Genomic DNA, 17,556 nt, shown 5'->3' with positions numbered 1-17,556 from the left:
AGTTATTTCTACAAAGACATTCCACCACTCTTCAGCAGAGCACCTGTCTCTCTCAAAGTTTCGATACTAGTTCTTGAAACCCTGCTTTTCAAGGTAACACTGAATTTAAGAATCTATTAAAACCTGCAATCAACATTCCCAGCAGCTAGATTTCCAAAATGTTACGCACAGCTTCAGCTCTTAAGCCCTTATGTCAGGGCAAATGAGAAATTCCAGTATTAAAATCCATACAAGCTACTGTTAAAAGAGTTAGGGTTGTTTCTTTTTGTCCTTTAACCCTTTTACACTTTTTAATATTACAGCTGTGCCTGCCTTCAATCCAGGAAAAAGCACCACCATTCCTACTCACACAAGTTCCACAAGCCTACCAGCTGTAAAACCCATAAAATAGAGTTAACACACAAACAGGAAGTTCTATTCAGTAAAACAGGAATCATCCCACTAAGATCTAAATCATGCAGACTTCCAGGCGTTCCTTTCATGCAACCCATGGGACAACTGGGGTTACTTCAGTTTAAGAATAAGCTGCTGCAGTTTAGCCTAAATCCCTTTCAATTTGACTCCAAATGGTCACACGTGGTCAAGGCGCAGCTGCAGCTCATCACTCTGGTGTCCCTCCTACGCCGGCTGGGCTGCCCACCATGACCCATGGAGATTCTACTGCCTTCTAGCTCCTCAGTATCACTCTGAAACCAGGAATACGCTGAAAAAAGACCATGCAGTCTTCCCAGCTGTGTTCAGGGTGGCCCTACTGAGATGCGCTGTCTCCTTCCTCCCAACATTTGGAAGCTCTGAAAAACCTGAAAAATTTCTCAAAACTTCATAAGCAAAAACTCAAGCCCATGTGCCCACAGAGCTGAGAGAAGCATCTAAATTTACTACTGCATTCCTCTCTCCAACAGCAGTCTGAAGAATGGCCATGGCCACGTTAACAGTCTTATCTCTCTAGTCAGCTCCCATTGCTGGGGTGCATTTCTACTCTCTACAGAGAGCAGGAAATTTTAAGCTGTTGCTGCTATTCCATATCCAAAGGGCCATGAAGTGGGAAAAATCTACAATCAAAAAAACCCTCCAGTTTCTCCCTGTTTTCAGTTTAAAGACCAGGGAGATGAGTGAGCAAAAATAAGCTCTACTAAGATCAATGTTCTTTTCCTTGCTTCACATCTTTTCTAAAAGTGGAGAAATGTCTTGCAGCTGAAGAATTGGAATGTTCTTTGGAAAAACAGAGAAAGCTAATAAACTGGACATAACTTTACAGAAAGTCCTGGTCTAAGAATTAAATGCACACAACAGAACAGAATTAAACGCACACATGTCTCTTCAGACTTTTCATATCATCTAAATACAAAAAACCCACAAATCTCTGAAATCCAATGTATCAATCATTTACTTCCTTTTAAAAAGCTGCTCCTGAACTCCTCCTTGCTCTAGCTCTCACCAGTTAGGCACTATTCACCAATTTTTCCCAATACTTGGTTTCCATAACATCTAATTAATATGTGAAGCTCTAGAGCTCTGCTTAAAAAACAACAAAAAACCCCAAACAAATAAACAAACCCACCAAACCAAAAATTAAACCAAAAACCTTCCCACACTTTAACTCTTCCCTTGCTGCTCAGAAATACAGCAGCATTGTATTTGCAAAAGCAGAGAAAAATCTTCTTTTGCACACATTACTACAGACAGATGTCTGCAGAGAGATACTAAAATAAAAAGCCATGCTTTCTGACCCACAGGAAAAGGGTTTTTCCAAGCTTCAGATTTTAATCAAAGCCTGGTCAGAGCTCTATTCTGAACAGCCCGATTTTCCTTTTGAGCCAAAACCAACTTCCATCTAGTACTTTAACAAAAAATGTACCAGTGAAAGCCTCACCACAGGAATCTTTAGCCCACTCTGTTTAAACAACCCCAGCTGGTAACTTCAAGTCAGCAGCACACACAGAATTAACAGAATGCCTTTCGTGTTGCTCTGTGATAATTTCTGTGCATCTCTGATCTAGTGTCAGTGTTTTTTCTAATCAGCATAGCTCCCATCATTCAGTCATTTAGAAAGGAACTGGGGCAGAGTGAAAACTTCACAAGATCACAGAAATTTCCTGAAGAACAACACATTACCTGCCAGATGAACTCAGAACCAGATTTTGCAAAAGAACAGTGAAAATACTCTCCCCTTGTAGGACTCAGTGTAACTGCATAGTTTTAGAAGCTGCAATGCAAGACATGTATGTAACTTGCTTTCTGAGAAAACAGGATTGTGTTGTTTTAAAGGTTCCAATAAACAAGGACGTGGCACCTTTATTATGCTCTTTTCTTTATACATATAAGAAGTATTCAGATTTATTTGTATTTTACTCTGGGGGTAAGAAGCTAATGTTGCCAAAGACCATAAATTTACTCTAATGGATAATTTAGGATCAAACTCATCAGAAAATCAGAAATGTTAGTCTCCATTAATAGTCTGAAGTTAAAAATGTAACTCTGAAAAACAGGTCACTCTCACTCAGGTCCATGAGCTCTCCAGCCACTGCAGCAAAGACCTCAGCATGCCTGGCACAGAGCAGGCATGTTCGTATCAGTCACCAACACCTGCACAGCTACAGCTACTGCTCCTCCTCAACAAGCATCCCTGGGCCTCCCCTGCCCTTGAACATGGCAATGAGAGCTCTTAGTTACCCTTCTTCCTGGAAGGTAATGCAGGTAAGTAGTGGCCTACTAAATTTATGGTTAGTATTAAAACAGGTTTTATTTTAAGTAAGATTTGTTGATAATGATTACTTTTACCTTCAAAAAAATCTCTGTAGTTAAAGCAAAAACTAGAACATAATAGAAACCTGATAACCAGCTTAATAACTTCTCACTAATTCAATAATTATTTTTTTCCAAAAGACATATATAATAAAAATTCTATTGCCCATAATACATAAGCAGTGTTGAGGTTTTTTGTAACGTAAGGAATAAGCATTTTAGAGTGCATTTCTGTGGTCAGCAGGCCTGGCCCCAGGCCGTGTAGGAGCTGGCAGCACAGCACACACAGCCTGCTCTCAGTACTTCTAGGGCAACAACCACAACCAACTGCTGTCCCCCGTGCTGCCCGCTGGAGATGCAGCAATAATTGCACTGGAGCCGCCTTGCAGGCAGGTCCAGAGCTGCAGCTCCTGCTCCACAGGCAGCAGCTGGGCAGGGGGACAGGGAGCTGCCCCCGGAACGGGCACTGCTGCACCACAGGATGGACAGTCCTGGGTTTGCAGTGCTCAACTCACCTGGGCTATAAAACATCACAATAATAGTCATACCTGGGTCTTTCTTGGTCCCTTTGCCACCCTCTCGGCTCTTTTTTAGAACGGCCTTTAGCATTTTAAATGTTCCTCCTAGAGAATAACAGAGAGAAACAAAAATAAATGCAATGTCCATTCACACAAGTCAAAACAAAAAACAGGATCAATACAAATAAAACAGTGAAGTAATTACACGAAACCTTTTGGTAGTCACAGTTATTTCTTACAGCATCACTTGGTTAAGCAAAGTAGTGATGCACAAGAAATGTTTCAATACTTTAACTAAGCAACTAAGAGTTTGCTGTCTTCTGGTACAGAAAAGTAATGCGGCATTCTCCACGTTCCACATCCAATTGCAGTTACAGGGCTAAACCTGAGTAAGTTGCTCTAAGATCCTCCAGCAAAATCAACTAAAATCAAGCTCTAACTCCTGACCAGAGTTCAGCCGCCTGACTGGCAGCAACGGGAGCAGCCTGGTGTCACCTGGGAATGCCAACTGCAAGACTGTACAGCAGGGATACCAGCAGGACATGGGACACCCTCCACCTGTGCCCACACAGCACCCGGGGAACTGAGGAACAAACTCCTCCATCCCCACAAGGCTTTCTGCCTGCCACACGGCACACTAACAGTCAGCCTCAAGTGAGCACAGGTTGGCTGCAGGCGACTGCAGATTTCAGAGAAGTATGAAGTAAAAGAAAAATGTATTTGGGCTGATAAACCTGAAAGACAGTTCTTTCACAGAAGCAACCAGTTACAAAGCAAGGAAAACAGAATGGAAGGAATTATGAAGATCACTTCTTTCCCAAAAAGCTTTCTGGGAGCATCTGACAATTGTAATTTCATTTGTTTTCTCTACTGAAAACTTCAAAAAGTACCTCATTTAAGAAAATTTTCAGTACGGAACATGCAACAAGAAGGGGGGAAAAAAGTAATCTGACTATGCTGTCTTATGTAACAGACTGCTATGAATACCACAGGAAATCAACAGGAAAAGTAAAACTCTTCCATCCAAAAACTATGGATTCCTCAGAAAGTTCTCTTTATTTGATGAAATAAAGCAGAGAAAGAGAAATCAGTACAACAGAATTGTTCAGCTCCCATGAATAACCTGAAGCACATGCAGCTAACAGTACCCAGAGGACTGGAAGGTTTCCAGGCCTGGCTCATACTCCACAGGCAGCTCCCGACAGCGTCACACGGGCGCCAGCCAGGCACGCCCCGGGCTGGTCCCCGGGCAGGCAGGGGCTGTGCTGGGGTGGCACTGCCTGGGGCCGCCCATGGGCGCCCGCGCGCCGACACCGCTGTCCTGCGTGCTGCCGGGGCCACCAGGCTCTGCAACGCCTCCAGCTGCTTCCCAAAGCAGGCAAATTACCCAGCCCTCTCCAGTTCAGCATCAAGAAAACTGAAAAAGCTCGCAAACACAGCCCCAAAACTGGATCATCTACCTGAAAAACGAAATACACTGAAAGGAAGTAATTTATGATTCCTTATTGGATACAAAGCAAAATAAATTTATCAAATTAAGCATACAAAAACCATCCACCATGTTAGAAAGCCTGCATTATGCAATGGTAGGACCTGAAGGTGCTAATGAATTTCAGAATCTAAGAAAGGTACTTTACATACATAGCTAGAATAGAGTGGCAAGGGGGAGAAAAAAAAAAGGAAGACCTGAAAAGTCACATATTATATTTAACTTTCTTATTTTGCAAATACAAGTGTGAATTTTCTATTAACCAGGACAGACAGGCTTCATATAGAACTGCAACTCTACAGTATATGTCATTCCTATTCCTAGAATATAGATAAGGGCTAATGAGAGACCAAATAAAAGGAATCAAGGACAATTCCATCCTAGATTTTCTCTTTTTGGAATTGAGGCCAATTTCCCTACTGTGCGAAGAGTTCTTCACTGATCTGTTCTAACACAGAACACGACTGGCATGCAAGATGGTTGCTTATTCAGACCACAATCAGTGCAGATATGAAAAGTGCCTACTACCTGGAAATAAAGTCCACTTCCTTCCTTTTCCCCTACAAAATGAAATGCAAAAATAAAGATAAGTACTTCCACAGCAACTCACCTTTTGCTATGTGAGTTATGCGCACAGAGAGAGCTAACCCTAAGGGCTGCAACAGCAAAGCAATAGCAATGCTCTTTGCTTGCAAGCTGAAGGCTATAAAAATAAACTGTCTTCTGAAGTAATGCTAAAACCACCACCTTGGGTCCAGTACAACATCATTCGCATTCCAGAGCGTGCAGGTGAACGCTGAGGGAACGAACCAACTACTACAGCTTAGAAAGACTTCAGACAGTGTTATCAAAAAATAAAAAAAACCAAAGCCAAAAGATATACCGAAGTTATTTGCACCTACTGTGATGCTTACTGACATACATGCAAGAGCATTTCAGCTTCAGGTAACGTATTTGTTCATACCCATAGTTCACACCTCAGTAACACCAATTAAAGTGAACAGCAAGAGTGTGCATTTATAATTTCTCATCCCTTGAATCAGGCACAAGATACTAGATCTTGTTCTGTTTTAAAGATAACTGTATTAATGGGATATTTTACAGTAATGCTGGCACGTTGTCCTTCTAAGCACAGTGCACTTTCTCTCCTTCTCACAACTAAGCTTAAGTAGAAAAACTCCCTGACTCAGACATCAGGAACCCTTTCAGCTACTGCAATTGCTTCACTTTGGTAAACAACTCCAGTTCATGATTTCTTAATTCCAATTTTTAATTCTGCCATGAAACCACTTGTTTGGTGTTTGCTGCGGTTTTTTTAAAGATTTAGAAACTATCATTCCCATTTTAAAATGGGTATTAGATGTGGACTTGTTATCCCAGAGCATTAATAATAACAATGTCTCAACAGAACTCTTCTGCTTGTTGAATCGAAGACCCTGTCAGCTGCTGACAAAGGTGGACTCCAGCTCACACCAAGAGCATTTTCAAATGGATGCTGTCCTCCCACCAGTTCAACTTCAGATGCAGAGGACATTGCATTCCATACATGCTTCCTGCTCAGAGCATGGAGGGAAAGGGCAGAAAGTCCCTTGATTCAAGAATTTATAATGATCAGCTTCTTCTGAACAACTCCAAAGCATCGTCAGCTTTATAAAACAGAAATCTTAGGTCATGGAAAGAGTCAGGAGCACAGGCACATGCAACAGTTCATGTCTCATCTTTGTAAATTAAATACTTCATTACCTGAGGAATTCCCTCTGAAAAGCAGAGATGGAAAAATCTCCCCACATTTTCACTCAGCCTGCAAGTCTCTCCTTAAAACTCAGCAACTTCCTTGCAAGGGAGTGTTTTCCATGTAAAACTCCTGCTGAAGACACCAACATCAGGAACAAGATGATTCACAGCTCTTGTTGCACCTCCCTCACCTTTTGGAGAGGGTTATTTTCAAAGATCTACCCACAGGAGTTCATCACTACTGCAGAGGTCAAATAAACCAAGCCCACATGGCAGGTACGCACCTGAGCTAATGCCCATGGACTCCTGACATTTACACTTCTTACATTTACACTCCTTACATTACTACCCACAGCTGTGTTCAAGCTTCCAGATTTAGATCCTGAAAACCAGTGAGCATTTATTTGCCAAGAAATCCAGGGTAGAACATCTTAGTCTACTGTCTGCACGGAAGTACTTAAGTATTTGCCACCTTTCAGTGTGGGATTTATGAAACACATACTTCAAATAATCTGCATTTTTAAAGTGTATTTTGCATTTTTGAATCCCAAAATCCTAAGCTTCAAAAGAAAACTTCATTTAGTCAGAACTGCTTTCACTGCCTACAAATACATTCAGAATGTCATTCTATGTGTCACACAGAAAAGTTCCAAGTTCCAAGTTTCCCTTTTCTGGCAAATTCAAAGTCCTTTAGCTGAACTGCAGATTTCAAACAAGAGGAATATACAGCAAAAAAACAATACTAAAAGGAGCAAGGTATTACTGATCCAACAAATCAAGTAAGTAAAAAAATCCTTCAAAATTACTACATTTTGTAATAAACAGAGGGCATATCCCCAGATATGTGACTACTAATTCATGAATGAACAGACATTTGAAGAGAATAGTGTTTTTACTTTTAAGACACAATTTCCAGTGAGATATATTTGTGTTAAGATGATTCAAATGCATGAACGAAAATGATAAAGCATACACTGGAGAGGTCTGTCCCTGACCCTTTGTCCCTACAGCCAAGTAAAAAGTGGCATATATAATGTTTCCAATGCACTGTATTTAGCCAGACCACTAAAGTTAAATAGTTATTATTGAAATATTTTTATACAATACCCTAAACAATTTACCCTTTGTAGGCATTTCTCATGCAGAAAGATCAATCTAAGTACAAACCAGATACAGATACAAAACTGACAAGCCATAGTACATTTGTATCATTTGCTCTTCACTCAATCTTCTAATCATTATTAAACTTACCAGTGAGATACTCCACATTTCCTCCCTCTCATCTGACCCAGGGAAAGCTATGCAGCAGTTTAAAAGGAAAGTGCAAAACAACAGCAAGGTTTCCAGTTTGTCATTCCCTTCTGAAGTGGAATTACGCCCTGAAGCACTATTAAAATACAATAAGAGGTGAAAGATGAGGAAGCGTGAGAAAAACCTCATTATCATGTTAGCTGTTAGAATGTGCTTCTGCAGTAGCTTTTTTCCCACCAGTCTAGATCTAGATTTAATTTCTCAGATGCCAGAGATGTAACTATTATGCCCTGCAATCACCTAGTTTTCTGCTATGTTACTCTTTTACCAAATTGCTGATTATTCTGGCCAGTATCGCCAAGGGCTGCCAACACACAGGGGAAAAGCTGGTCGCTTCACTTGACTGCTGTCCAAAAATCTTGGGCAGGTGCCAGACGCTGCAAAAACTACTCTTTATCATCTTTTCAGAGATTACTGCTCCTCACTACTTGTGAATACCCTGAAGCACTGAAGAAACTGATCTTCACTGAAGCAGATGGAGAGCACTCACAAGCCAGAACCGTTCACTCCGAAGGTCACAAGCCCCTGTCTGAACCAACCCGAAGGATTCAGCAATCAACACAACCTGAAAATCTTACCTGTTCACAGCTTTTCTGACCACAGCAGAGGTGTTTTAGACTTTTTGTTCCCATTCTGCTGAGACCCTCCAGAGAAAATGCCAAGACCACAGCTATCTAGCTTTTTCTACAGTCTTCCCTTTCTTCAGTTATGACTTACAAAACAAAATTAAAACTAACTAATCCAAACAAAATCCCAAACAAGGTCAGTATTATGTCCAGAATACAAAAGAGGTGACTTTTTTTCATCATCACAGCTACTTTGCAGGTTTTCAAATAATCTAGTATGCCTGAGAATTTTATTTTTTTTAAGAAACATTACACTAATGAGAGCTGTATTTCCTTGAATGCTAACCCCTGCAGAGCTCAAATTAGGAACAAGAACATGGAATACCCAGAACATCCCAGAGTTCACTCAAGAAAATTAAAAGCTTGTCTACACAAGGGGGAAAGTGCTTCACATTTACACCCTCCCCCATCCTGCAATAACTCCCTGGTGTAGACAAGATCCTACATGCTTTTACCAAAAATATTAAATACTCGGCAAGCCTGTATTTATTAAAATTTTGCAGTTGTCCCGTTGTTTTCAGTAATTAAACAGCCAAGCACCACTATAGTTTCTAACTCAGATGCCAGAAAGCATTCCTTCCACAGGAAAGTGTCCAAACCAAATAAATTTAAATCCTCACAACCAGAATTTGACTACTAGTGAAACACAGACTTTTACACTTAAAAAAAAAGTAATTATTCATTAAAATCTTAAGTCTGTGTAAATATTTACAAGTTTGCCAAGACAGTGCATACTGCCTCCCCTTAACCTGCTCCTGAGACACCTACAAGCCCACTGTACATCACATGAGTAGAGTTCACTGATATACCAAGAGAAGCAATGCAATGCAACGCTGACAAGAACTCACTCAGGTCAAAATCCTACCAACAGAAGAAATACTGCAAAGAAACAAAATTCAGTTTTTCTCCTGGGGAAGGCTGAGAATTGAAGAAAGGAGGCTCAAGCAAGGCTCACTGAGAAGAAAAGCACCTGTTTTTCCTATTAGCAGAGATGATGAAAACAGGTAGACAATAAACTTTTTCTACCAGATTGTGGGACAGTGTGAGATTCCCCAAATGCTAGTGAGGCAGATGCCTGGGACATGCAAAAGGAGCCTTCTGGAGAAGCCCAGATCCCCAGTGAGACCCAAGGCAGTTCTGGTGACACACAGAGTGCAAGAGCCTTGGGGGATCCTTCTGCACGGGCATGGAGGAGCAAAAAGAGAAACAAGTCCTCCCTGACAAACCATTCAGCATTTTCTTCCGGTGCAGACTTTTACCAAGCTTTGAACTCCAGCAGAAAAAAAAAAAATTAATGTCACTTTTGTTCTTCTTTCCTTATTGTCTTAAAAGGACAAAGTGTAACACTTTTGGTCGGGGAAAAGACCCAATATTAATTAGGTCTTTTTTTCCCCTCAGACTTTCAAACTATGCCCAATACCTCAAAATGAGTATAAAACACTTTATAAGCTGCTGGTGACATACCACAGTGGCACAAAGAATGGCTTAGACAGAGAATAAATAAACAAAAACATACACACCAGCTCTGTATTGCTAGTTTTGAATATACCAGCATCACTGAACTCTGAAACGGCACAACTGTTTCAACAATGTTCCTATACTCCATTCTACCTTTGCCAAGTATAGTTTATCTGAGAGTAAAGCAAAGTCTTCCCTTTATGTCTTGTCCCCTATCTTTTCAAAGGAATTCTTGCATGAACATAAACATTCTATATCAGTAGTTACTGAGCGCTGAAAATTTTATCCTATCATGCCTGTGCTTTGTGGCAGAAATATTCCTCTTCAAACTTTCAATTGCTGGAAAATTTTGTAGAAAAATCTAGGAACTCAGTCCTTACTAACACAAAAAAAAAATCCCTTTGTAACCTCAGTGGCATTTAGCCCAGTGTAAAACAGACCTTGAACCATATTAACTAAATAATCAACTGAACTCAAAGGCATTTCTGGACAAAACCAGTCTCCCTAAAGCCCACACTGAGAATATTTTGTGTTTTGTCATTCTTGCTCAAAAGCAACAACAAAAAAATCCCAAGTAACGAAAAGCCCCACACAACACAGGAAAAGATAAAAACCCACACACAGCACAGAAAAAGAATCAAACCTAAGCCTCTACCAACTTCCACCTTATTTAAATTCCAAAAAGCAAAGGTCATATTGTGCTTCTATTTACTCTTACTTGGATATTGTTCAAATACTTAATTGTTAAAGCATGGTCAGAAATATAGATCCTAAGGAAGGGACACCTGCTGAGACAGAAATGGATTAGTTTAATTGTAAATGACTGAAAAGAGAAAAGCACAGTCTCTAGACTACACAAATTCTAGCATTTTTCTAGATAACACAAAGCTGAAGGAGATAAAATCCGAACTGTCTTTTCAGCAATTAAACACCTCTGCTGTTTTAAGAGGGATAGCTTTGTATTTAACTTAAAACTACCAGTTTTTGACAAGTTAAAAGACATATTTACTACTTAAGGTAGCGAAGTTCCACCAGAATCTGAGACAACATTTAAAGATGTAAAACCACTGTGACCTACCCAAAGGTCCACAGGCCTGACTCCATCGTGGAGCTGCAGAGTTCACATTTACACACAAACACACACATCAAAAACCTCCTGTCAGGGCGTTTCCTGTGCGCTAACAAGCTCCAGCTTCTCTCCTGCTGGAGCTAAATTTAGCCATGACTAAGATTGAGTCGTAAAAAAATAAAAAAGAAAGCAAAAACCTCCAAACAATAAACCAAAAAAACCCCACTAGCAAACACAAACAACACAAAACAACAACCTACACCATATACACAACTGCAGTGTAGTGCAGCAAACATTTTACAGAACCCTTTGGTCTTAAAGCAGTTAATTATCAAATATATGAAATACGCAGCAAACAAGCAGCAGCCCTTCACCCTACACACATCTGAAAATGCACTTCAAGGGCTCCAAAGCACAGGTGACACCAGCTCCCACTGCTCAGCAGGTGTATGTGACAGCTAGTGACATCCACAGGGCAGGCAGAGGCTCCACCACGGCCAAGGGGGCCTGGCCATCAGAATGAGAGCACTCACCGCAGCCTGCATCAGGCCAAAAAGGTTTCCTACAAAGTCTTCAGGCTTTGCTGCAAACATTGTAATTCTTGAATATTGTAATTACAGATTTATTGCAGCTAGATGGGGCACAGGCTGGCAGAAAGGTAAGAAATAACTCAGGGACAAGGAGCTTCAGCACTCAGGCTCCTGCCTGCAGCCACGCTCGCCCATGGCCACACTCCACTGCCCCGTGTGCCTATGGCTTGTCCTGAGCCACCCTCAGGATCCCACACTGCCCCGTGCCCCGTGTGCCTATGGCTTGTCCTGAGCCACCCTCAGGATCCCACACTGCCCCGTGCCCCGTGTGCCTATGGCTTGTCCTGAGCCACCCTCAGGATCCCACACTGCCCCGTGTGCCTATGGCTTGTCCTGAGCCACCCTCAGGATCCCACACTGCCCCGTGCCCCGTGTGCCTATGGCTTGTCCTGAGCCACCCTCAGGATCCCACACTGCCCCGTGCCCCGTGTGCCTATGGCTTGTCCTGAGCCACCCTCAGGATCCCACACTGCCCCGTGCCCCGTGTGCCTATGGCTTGTCCTCACCAACCCTCAGGATCCCACACTCCACTGCCCCGTGTGCCTATGGCTTGTCCTGAGCCACCCTCAGGATCCCACACTGCCCCGTGCCCCGTGTGCCTATGGCTTGTCCTGAGCCACCCTCAGGATCCCACACTGCCCCGTGCCCTGTGTGCCTATGGCTTGTCCTGAGCCACCCTCAGGATCCCACACTGCCCCGTGCCCCGTGTGCCTATGGCTTGTCCTGAGCCACCCTCAGGATCCCACACTGCCCCGTGCCCCGTGTGCCTATGGCTTGTCCTGAGCCACCCTCAGGATCCCACACTGCCCCGTGCCCCGTGTGCCTATGGCTTGTCCTGAGCCACCCTCAGGATCCCACACTGCCCCGTGTGCCTATGGCTTGTCCTCACCAACCCTCAGGATCCCACACTGCCCCGTGCCCTGTGTGCCTATGGCTTGCACTGAGCCACCCTCAGGATCCCACACTGCCCCGTGCCCCGTGTGCCTATGGCTTGCACTGAGCCACCCTCAGGATCCCACACTGCCCCGTGCCCCGTGTGCCTATGGCTTGTCCTCACCAACCCTCAGGATCCCACACTGCCCCGTGCCCCGTGTGCCTATGGCTTGTCCTCACCAACCCTCAGGATCCCACACTGCCCCGTGCCCTGTGTGCCTATGGCTTGTCCTCACCAACCCTCAGGATCCCACACTGCCCCGTGCCCCGTGTGCCTATGGCTTGTCCTCACCAACCCTCAGGATCCCACACTCCACTGCCCCGTGTGCCTATGGCTTGTCCTGAGCCACCCTCAGGATCCCACACTGCCCCGTGCCCCGTGTGCCTATGGCTTGTCCTGATCCACCCTCAGGATCCCCCCAGGGCCCTGACAGCTGTGACACCTCTGTGTCAGGCGGGCCATGAGCCACTGTCACCTGGCACCCCCCCTACATTCTGACAGAGCTGAGCTACCAGGCATCTTTTCTTAAAAATAAAAGGTGATAAATTCCATTAACACTTGCATCACTAATCGGCGGGAATTCTGCTGCAGAGTGAGATGAGATTGCGAACAATGCTACTGTAGGCTGTGGTGGTTTTTTCTCTTTTAAGACCACCCTCTATTACAGAACTCTAAAACATAGAGGAAATCTGCATTTAATGATAATCTACAAGTTCCAACTTGCATCACCATGAATTAAGGGCAGCTGATATAAACCAGTCTGATATTCAAAATATATATCTGTAACTTTGTATATATTTTATATATTGCACATATTCATTATGTAGTTACAATATTTAAGATCACTAGAACTTTAAGCTGCATATAGTTTTCCAATTTCATACACACCCAGATACAGCTGAATTCTCTAATGCACATGAGGAAGAACTAGATGACTTCAAGACCAGCTGCACTGACAAAATTATTTCGGCCATTTAGACTGCAAAAGTGTCTGAGAAGTGCTTCACAAAGAGTGCCTCACCGAGTCAGTCACCTCACAAACACTGCAAACCATAACCCTGCACCTGGTGACATAGAGTGTTTACAGGAAAAGGTCAGACAGGCGTAATTCAGTGAGCATTAACACCAACTTCCACGGCATCCAGACTGTAAAGGCAGCTTTTGACTTGACCAGACACTTAAATTTCAGTAAGGGCCGTGGCAGAACTCGCCGCTGCCATCACTGCACATACCTTCTGCAGCCCAGCAAGAATCCCAGGCTGAGGTGTTACACCAGCCACGAGGCTGACAGCAAACTGTTCTGTGCCAGCACCCAAGGACCCAAGACACCACCGGGACACCTCACATCTGTCCAGCTGGCCGATCTGCATAGCCGGTCACTCCAAAAGCCAGAGGAGCTTCTGCTTTCAAACTGGCACCCTCATTAGAAATTAGTATTCCAGATCGAGAGGAGAAAATATGTGAAATATTAAATTGATGACACCACCTCAGGAAGCAAAGCCCATGTGCCAGCAACACTTCCAATCACTCAGTGCAGAAATACCTCTCACAGGCACAGCTGCCTGGCCCTTTGTTCCCACACTCTAATGAACATCCCTCAGGCACAGGAGTACCTCCATACTTTACAAGGAGGCCAAGCACTGAAGCTAAGATATTGCAAAATCGAATATTCTAGTAACAAAGTACCTTTACAGATTAGGTTTATGGCTTAGCAAGTCTCCTCTTGGTGAGAGGGAGAGCAAAAACAAAATTCCAGAAACACAGCAAGAGAAACAGGACTTTCAGAAGTTAAAGTAATTCCATGAACATGAACTAGAATGCATATACTTCAAGAAGCAGGAGTGACGATGATGGATGAAAAAAGCCTACACAGTGATGTATCACCTACACAGCACAAAAATCTGAAATCACTACACTGGATAAACCTCTCAAGGTTTATGAAGCTGGAAGACAGGGAGGGGGAGCAAGAGGACATTTTAGCTATGAAAGGAGACCAAAAGCACCCTGTTTGACTGAAGCACAAACCAAGTGAAATAGAAACTGTGCTCCAGTTCAGACTCTCCTACACTCCAGTGAGCAGGAGATGGACACCACAGGAGACTCCAAAATATCTGTGGAGGGCCCAAACACAGCATAGAGATCATCCCCTGAGCTCTACAGTTTTATACTTAGATAAATAATCTAGTCAATTAAGCATGCTGAAATACCTCTACAGAACTTCTCAAGTACAATGAATACAGAAGGATTAATTCAGTCATGCTAAACAATGAATTTTAAAAGGAAAGGATAGTAGGAGACAGCAGAGCAAACAGACATATTAACATTAGACCACACAATAGATATTCTGCATTAATGAGCAACTGATCCCTTTATTTACTTCCCTTCAGGATAAGATCAGAGAGGTTAAGGCTTCACAAAAACAAACTTATTAAAAAAAAAAAAAAAAAAAGATGCACTTATCAAACTAAACTTAAACATAAAACTAAATGCAGTGAGGATCACATAATGTTCCAGAGGTTGCTTCTGGGGTTTCTTCAGTTTGGTGTTACGCTATGCCTTCAATACTCAGAGGTCAGTTTTCTAACAGTGGTGCTTCCTATACACAAACATATTGTTAAGAAGTAAGACCTTACACATTTGTTAGGTCATATGCTGAGATCTGAGATTTTTTTTTCCATTGCCACAGCTTTGTGATAAAAAAACTCTCCAACCTCCACATCAAGTCTTGGGAGCTGAAAGCAACAAAAAGACTTGAACTAACCCAGTTTTCTCAGACTTTCCCACACATAAAACCTAAAGCTGACCTTTATCTATTTTTCCAGAAAACATGAAGATCTAACTCCTGAAAGAGCCTGAAATACCACTTTTTAGTCAAAACAGCATCCCTACATATAAACCTTAATTTTAAAACAATGGCTATAAATTACAATTTACAGATATTTATGGATGTCATTACAAATAACTAACAGATCAGGCTGATATTCTTATATGCACAGGAGTTTGAAAACTTGCTAAACAATCTTTCACCTTCAAAGAAAGGTTTAATCTTGATAAGAGGAAGAAGTTCAGCTAAAGAAAAACAAACACCTCTGCTAAGACTGCTCAGCTGCCATCCAACATATAATTCAGATCACAAAGTTGCCATGGCATCAACTTCAGGACTGTGGTCATACACACAAAATGTCTTTTTTCCTACATACTCTTATGGGAAGCTGAGCAACTCTGGCCATGAAGCAAATATGTTTTGGCTCTAAAGCAGATATAATTCATCACCATTTGGACATTCCAATGGTGAGCTACACTGAGAAAGCAAGGCGACCAGAACTTCAGAGCATCCACATAAACGAAGCACTGAATGCACTACCTGAACAGTGGCAAAAAGAAGCAGTACTTATGTTTACCTTGCTCACTGGCACTATTTAATAATATATTCCCATTTTTCACTTAAACAGCACTTATACAGCAGATCAGAACAAGTGGGAAAGGTTCATTTTTGGCCACTGTATAATAACAGCGGAAGGAAATTTTCTAGGATCTAAGGCATCACACTTATTTCCCAAATTCCCTGGTATTTTCAATTTTTAAGTATCAGGCTATTTTTAAGCAACAGCTATCAAAAATACGAGGTAACATAGGACTTCTGCATATACTGAATAATCCTGCAAAACTCTGAAGTAGGCTGGATGAGTAAAACATTTAAAATACTCCAGACCAGCGAACAAACCTCTCGCCAACTGTTTTTACACCCAGCAGTCACAGAAGCCCAAAGTAAACCTCCCACATCCTCAGCTGTTAGCTTTCCAAATGGTGCAAAAGCAGCGGCTTCGTCAGAACCCGCCATGTAAGGCAGAGCAGGCGAGCGCCACTGCCACCCGCGGGGCTACAGAGCAGGGACCACGGGCCGGGGACACATCCGCATCACACCCAGGCGCATCCAAACCTCCTTCCATCCCCGGGGTCCAACCCCACACGAAGATATCTCCAGACACATTCTATTTTTGAAAACAGTAATTCAGGACCCAGTCCCCTATCTAACAAATATGCGTTATGAGGCTATGGCAAACAAATACTGAGAAATCAGAAAGCTTTAAGAAAGTCTGCTTTAAAATACACTGTTACTATGCACTATCAGTAACTCACGTATTAAAAACTAATCAACTTATTGTTTTATCATTTTATGCTTGAGATCCCAGCAGGGAACACTGATGACTTCTAGGGCAGGCCCTTCTGCCCCAGCCGTCAAAAGAAGGTCGCTGCCCACAGACACGCACGTGTCCCATCCCATCCCATTCCCATCCCCGCGCACGGCCGAACCCGCAGCCCGGCTCTGCCCGGGCCGTTGTGCCTCTTCTCAGGGGCTCTTCCTCGCCTTCCAATACCGAAACCAAACAGAAACACCACCAAGAAAGCAAGTTTAGAAGAAAGCAGCTTTTTTCCCCCCCGCCCAGATCTTTACTGGTAAAGGAACGAAAACCGCCCCAGTCACCGAAACGTGACAGTGCGGGCCGGAGAGGCGGAAATCCCGGCCGGGCCCCGCCCGGGCAGCGCCTCCCCCGGCCCGTGCCGGCCCCGGCCACCCCGGGCCACTCACGAGCGGTGGGCCACCCCCGCCGGCCCCGGGCCGCGCCCCTGCGCGCCCTGCCCCCGGCCCGTGCCTGCCCGACATGCCCGCACAAGCTCCTCCGCCAGAAAGTTTCACCGGCGGCTCCGCGCCCGCCGACCCCGCGCGGCCCCCGGCCCGGCCGGGCGCGGGGCGAAGAAGGGAAGGAGAGGAAGAGGCAGGGAGGTCTCACCCAGCGGCGGGCCCGGCCCCTCGCCTCGGGCTCCGCGCGCGGCCCAGCCCGGGCTGCTCCGGGCTCCTCCGGGCTGGGCAGGCGCGGCGGCGGGATGAGCTCACGGGAGGGGCGGCGGCAGCGCCCGCCCCCCGCGGGACGGGCTGGGGCGGAGCGGGGCCGGGCTGGAGCGCTGGGTGAGGCGCAGCGAGGCAGTGCCCGCTCGGCCGGGCCGCCCTTCCGCGGGCTGCGGCGCTGCTCCACAAACGCCGACCGCGCAGCCCCGCAGAGCCGTGCCCGGGCCCGCGGA

At 44.2% G+C, this 17,556-nt stretch overlaps 1 protein-coding gene across 4 annotated transcripts in view; it reads right to left on the bottom strand.

The window, feature by feature from the left end:
- TANC1 (tetratricopeptide repeat, ankyrin repeat and coiled-coil containing 1) overlaps window positions 1-17,349 on the bottom strand; it is a 59,907-nt gene extending 42,558 nt beyond the window's left edge. For 3 of the 4 annotated variants that reach the window (XM_066554004.1, XM_066554005.1, XM_066554006.1), the window contains exons 1-2: window positions 17,268-17,349; window positions 3,294-3,368 (exon numbers count right to left, since the gene is read on the bottom strand). In XM_066554004.1, the coding sequence (XP_066410101.1) occupies window positions 3,294-3,354 (61 nt within the window). In that variant the 5' untranslated portion in view covers window positions 3,355-3,368; window positions 17,268-17,349. Of the gene's footprint in view, window positions 1-3,293; window positions 3,412-17,267 lie in introns of those variants that run through there. The other variant, XM_066554003.1, reaches the window with a different exon arrangement.
- Window positions 17,350-17,556: the final 207 nt, after the last annotated feature.

This window comes from Molothrus aeneus, chromosome 7 (genome assembly GCF_037042795.1).
Source record: "Molothrus aeneus isolate 106 chromosome 7, BPBGC_Maene_1.0, whole genome shotgun sequence".
NCBI lineage: Eukaryota > Metazoa > Chordata > Aves > Passeriformes > Icteridae > Molothrus > Molothrus aeneus.
The sequence above is the reverse complement of the archived record's forward strand: the minus strand, read 5'-3'. Positions and strand labels throughout refer to the sequence as shown.